This window comes from Acomys russatus, chromosome 4, assembly GCF_903995435.1.
Source record: "Acomys russatus chromosome 4, mAcoRus1.1, whole genome shotgun sequence".
NCBI classification, from domain to species: domain Eukaryota; kingdom Metazoa; phylum Chordata; class Mammalia; order Rodentia; family Muridae; genus Acomys; species Acomys russatus.
This window is the reverse complement of record NC_067140.1, coordinates 14,227,432-14,231,589: the sequence shown is the minus strand read 5'-3', so window position 1 is coordinate 14,231,589 and position 4,158 is coordinate 14,227,432. Positions and strand designations below refer to the sequence as shown.

Sequence of the window (4,158 nt, the reverse complement as noted above, 5' to 3'; positions counted from 1 at the left end):
ATAACACAGCCACTGTGCATTCCCAATGCATGCTGAAACTCCTCAGAAACCAACTTTTTTTTTTTTTTTTTTTTGAGACAGGGTTGCTTTATATTGGCTGCCCTGGACTCACATTTATAGACCAGGCTGGCCTCCAACTAGGAGACCCAACTGCCTCTGCCTCCCTGAGTGCTGAGATTAGACTTAGGTCCTCACTTGTATTAAACATTCTCTCTGCCAGGGAGCTATAACCTCTAGGGAGATAAGCATTAATGTGACACCCAGTTTATAGGCAGAAGAAATATATGCAAAGTGATAAAGTAACTAAGATACAAGGTCACATCTTAGTGACCTCACTGCCCACCAGCTGCCTCCAGGAGAGAACAGGCCAGAACCCAGATGTTAAGCTAGCTGCCCCACCCACACCCACCCCAGGGTAACTTGGAGGCAACAATTTATACAAAAACAACCAACATGTTTTTATTTAATATACATTGTTAAGGGTTCAAGCAGACTTAATTTAAAAAACAAATAAAACAGAAATATCACCACAGCTTAGAAATAAGGAGAGGACAGACCATCCAAGAACAAAAGAGGACGACACAAAGGAGAACGGCACAGCTTGCATCAGGGCTCCTGACTGGAGACCTGCTTTGAATAGGTTTCTTGCAGGTACTTCTTAAATGCTGGAAGAGAACACGCAGGTCTCAGGTGAGGGATGGACCGGCCCCATATAGTAGATACCCCTGTGTTGCCATCTAGTTGGCTCCCTGATAGACTTGTTTCCAGGGCCCAGGACAGGTACAGGGGACATGTTCTATCCAAGGATCTCTTAATCTATGTGAGCATGGAAGAAGCAACAGGGCAAACGATGAAGGAGCCCAACCCAGTCCCCAGGGTCCCTCTGAAGGTTGGAGAAGGACCTACCCGTGGGGTTTTTCCAGAGTTCGGCAGCATGTGTGTTCAAAGGGCTATCGATATTGGGTTCTGTGGATGGAGTCACAACAGTCAGAGGGATAAAGAGGCTGGTTCAGGGGAGCCCTGGCAAACTCCCATGATGTGTAGGGGTGGGTGGTCTTAGAAGTTACCTCCTAGAAGGCTCTGGATAGAGAGCAAGATGGTCCTAACATCATACAGTGCGGACCACTTATCCTTGAGAATGTCCAGGCAGATGTTGCCCTGTGTGTCCACATTGGGGTGGTAGCAGGGTGTGAGGAACTTCACTGTGGGTGCGTTGTAAGGGTAGCCGCTGGGGAACTCCAGGGAGAGTTTATACCTCAGGTCTTCATATACCTGGCATTTGGGGAGAGAAGGGCAGAGTAAGTCTCCCACCCACCTTGTATGCACCCCATCCCCCATCCCCACGTTCCATCCAAACCCCAAATAGGGGCCAAGCGGGTAGGAACTTCTGAGTTTATCTGTGTCTGACCAGCATACTATATGTTAAGTTGGTCCCTGATGGTGTCTTCCTGAGATGTGACCTGGCGTCTTGAGGGCTATCAGAGTAGTCCTCAGTATCTTAGCTGCTAAAGTGACAGTTCAGATTTGACTCAGGAGCCGGGCGTGGTGGCGCATGCCTTTAATTCCAGCACTCGGGAGGCAGCAGCAGCAGGCGGATCGCTGTGAGTTCGAGGCCAGCCTGGTCTACAAAGTGAGTCCAGGACAGCCAAGGCTACACAGAGAAACCCTGTCTCGAAAAACAAAAACAAGAACAAAAAAACAAACCAAAAAAACCAAAAAAAAAAAAACCCAGATTTGACTCAGATCTAATTTCTGACTTAAAACTGGATCTGCAGTGATGAGAGGCTGCTTGTGCCCTCCCACTAGTCAAGGCCCTCACTCACCCACTTTATCATGGGCTATAGATGGCACTGCTTAAACCAGTGTACTGGAAGAACACAGCCACAGGGCTCAGACCATGTGCACTGGTGGCACAGGGGACTGAAGCCGGAATTAGCGCTTCCTCCATCACACTCAGCAAGGTGGCCCCCTCACAAACCCCTCCCCGCAACCCCAACCCTGCACTTACCGTGCCGGCAGCACCATGAATGGTTCCTACCCATTTGAACAGGTTGTCTGATTCAGGGAAGGCGGAAATTCCTTTGTCACCGGATGTCTGGGGAAGGAAAACACCCAACTGCTGGATCCCAGAGTACACACTCAGGCTTAGGGAAAGGATCTCTAGGTGAGATCTCATTACAGCCTGGCCCCAAAGCTTCGGAGAGCCAGACCACAGGCTGATCACAGGCTAGGAGGAAGGGGTGGGACAGGGAAGCACCAGGCAGCTTTTCTCCAAAATCTTGTTTGTCACCAGGAATTCAGATATTTAGTATGCCACTAAAACACACAGATTGGTATTTAGGGGTAACGGAGCAGAGACGCACCAGGAGAGAATTAATTCTAAGGTCCGATGGGACTAGCAATTCCAAGAAGGGAGGGGATGGGTGAGGTTAGAGCGGGAGCCAAAAGTAAGAAGGGAGTTCAGATAAGCCTCCGACGACTGGGAAGGCGGCTGCAGTGATCAAGCGGGGGTGGGCGTTCAACGGACTTCCCATAAGAGAGGAAATTACACCTACAGGCTTAGCAAGGGGCTTGATGTAGTTTAGAAGGCTACCGATAATTGGGTGGGGGATGGGAAGGTAGGCCAATTGATCTTAGAACACACAGTCACTCACCATGAGGGTCATCAGCTCCTGCTGTAGCCTGCAAAGAGAAGTCGAGGGTCAATTGTGGGCAAGGATGCTATCAAGGTGCTATATCACCTCCCATCCAACTATCGTGAGGAGCTGTCACGGAGGCCTTGCCCCACCTTCAAAGGCAGGTTCAGCTCGGGCGCTCATCATCTATAGGAGGACCCGGGTGAGCCTTTTTCAGCACGTTAACCCCAGCCCTTCCAGGGCGTCTTCTGAGGGCCGCCTGGCAGCGCCGCCAGCCTTCCATCTCCTGCGTTCCCGGTGCCCCTCAAGTGTCCCAAGTCTCATCGGCTACCGGGGATGAGCAGCCCCCCCGGGGTGACCTCCGCACCACTCACCTCTTGCCCACAGGGCCCCGGGCGGCGCCCCCGCTGGGCTCGGCTCCCTTGCGAACGGCGATGCTGGCAGCAGCTGGGTCGCGGTTTTGAGAGGCCATCCCGGGAGCGCTGGCACCGAGACAGGAGTGAAGGGACTAAAAGGGCAACTGCGGGGCTGCGGGCCGCCGCCCGCGTTTGAATTGAAACCCTCCCGCAGCGCTAGCCAATCAGAGGCTCGCTTGGGTTTGATCCAGCCAATGGGACGCTCCGGAGCGCTCGGCCTCTGCGCAACTGCTAGGCTACCTAGTACCGTGCCGTGATTGGACGGGGAGCCTACCTCGGACAACCGATTGGTGGGGAAGGCTGCCATTAATTAACGAATCAGTGGCGGATTGGTGGCCTTTGGACGACTCCATTAAAGGGTCAAGGAGCCATGCACGTGTATATGCCGCTCCTCCCCCGTCCCCGCCCGGTCTTTTGGGACCCGGACTCCTGCTGCTCATCTGTAATTTGGTTGTGCTGTCAGATATAAACTTGATTTCTTGATCCTTCTTGCCTTCACTTCGGAGTGTTGAGATGTAACGAGTGAGTGCACCACAGGCCCAGCAGTGGTTGGACCTCTGTCCAAATCCCCTGGTCCCTTCAGGCACAAGTCCAGCAGGGATCACTTCTTATGGAGAAAGAGTCGAAGAACTTGATAAGTGTTATCCTCCCCTAAGCCAGAAGCCTTTTCTCCTCACCCTATTAAAATAACTTAAGTTACCTCTGTTGGGGTCTCAAGAACTTAAAAAACCTAGACTCCCTTTTTATTAGTAAAGATGGATTCAGGTAATCCCTTGGAAGGTGGAGACAGGCAGGTCATCTCTAGGCTAGCCTGGGCTAATATGAGACTGTCTCAAAGAAACAAAAAGGTCTGATGGTGCTGAACACCTTTAATCTCAACAGAGGAGGATCCCTAAGAGTTCAAGGTCAGCCAGGGCTACACACAGGTGATCCCTTTGGGTTAGCTGTCATATTGTGCAACATTCCTAAATTGGAACAAGGACAGGGAGACTGGCAAAGAACACAGTGTTCCGACTAAGGTGGGGGTGGGTGGGCAGGTGATACCTACTTTTTCCTGCCCTGGTTCTGTCAGCAGTCATTAAGGCAGGCTCACCATCTGTATTTAT

The 4,158-nt window shown here is 51.5% G+C and overlaps 1 protein-coding gene across 1 annotated transcript; it reads right to left on the bottom strand.

Moving 5' to 3' along the window:
* Positions 1-454: 454 nt before the first annotated feature.
* On the bottom strand, positions 455-3,184 carry Ube2c (ubiquitin conjugating enzyme E2 C). Its single transcript, XM_051143774.1, has 6 exons — positions 3,011-3,184; positions 2,655-2,682; positions 2,009-2,095; positions 1,068-1,272; positions 907-966; positions 455-665 (listed from the first exon to the last, which is right to left on the bottom strand). Exons 1-6 carry the CDS (start codon positions 3,106-3,108, stop codon positions 607-609), a joined length of 537 nt encoding a protein of 178 aa, XP_050999731.1. The 5' UTR covers positions 3,109-3,184; the 3' UTR covers positions 455-606.
* Between the last annotated feature and the right edge of the window lie 974 nt (positions 3,185-4,158).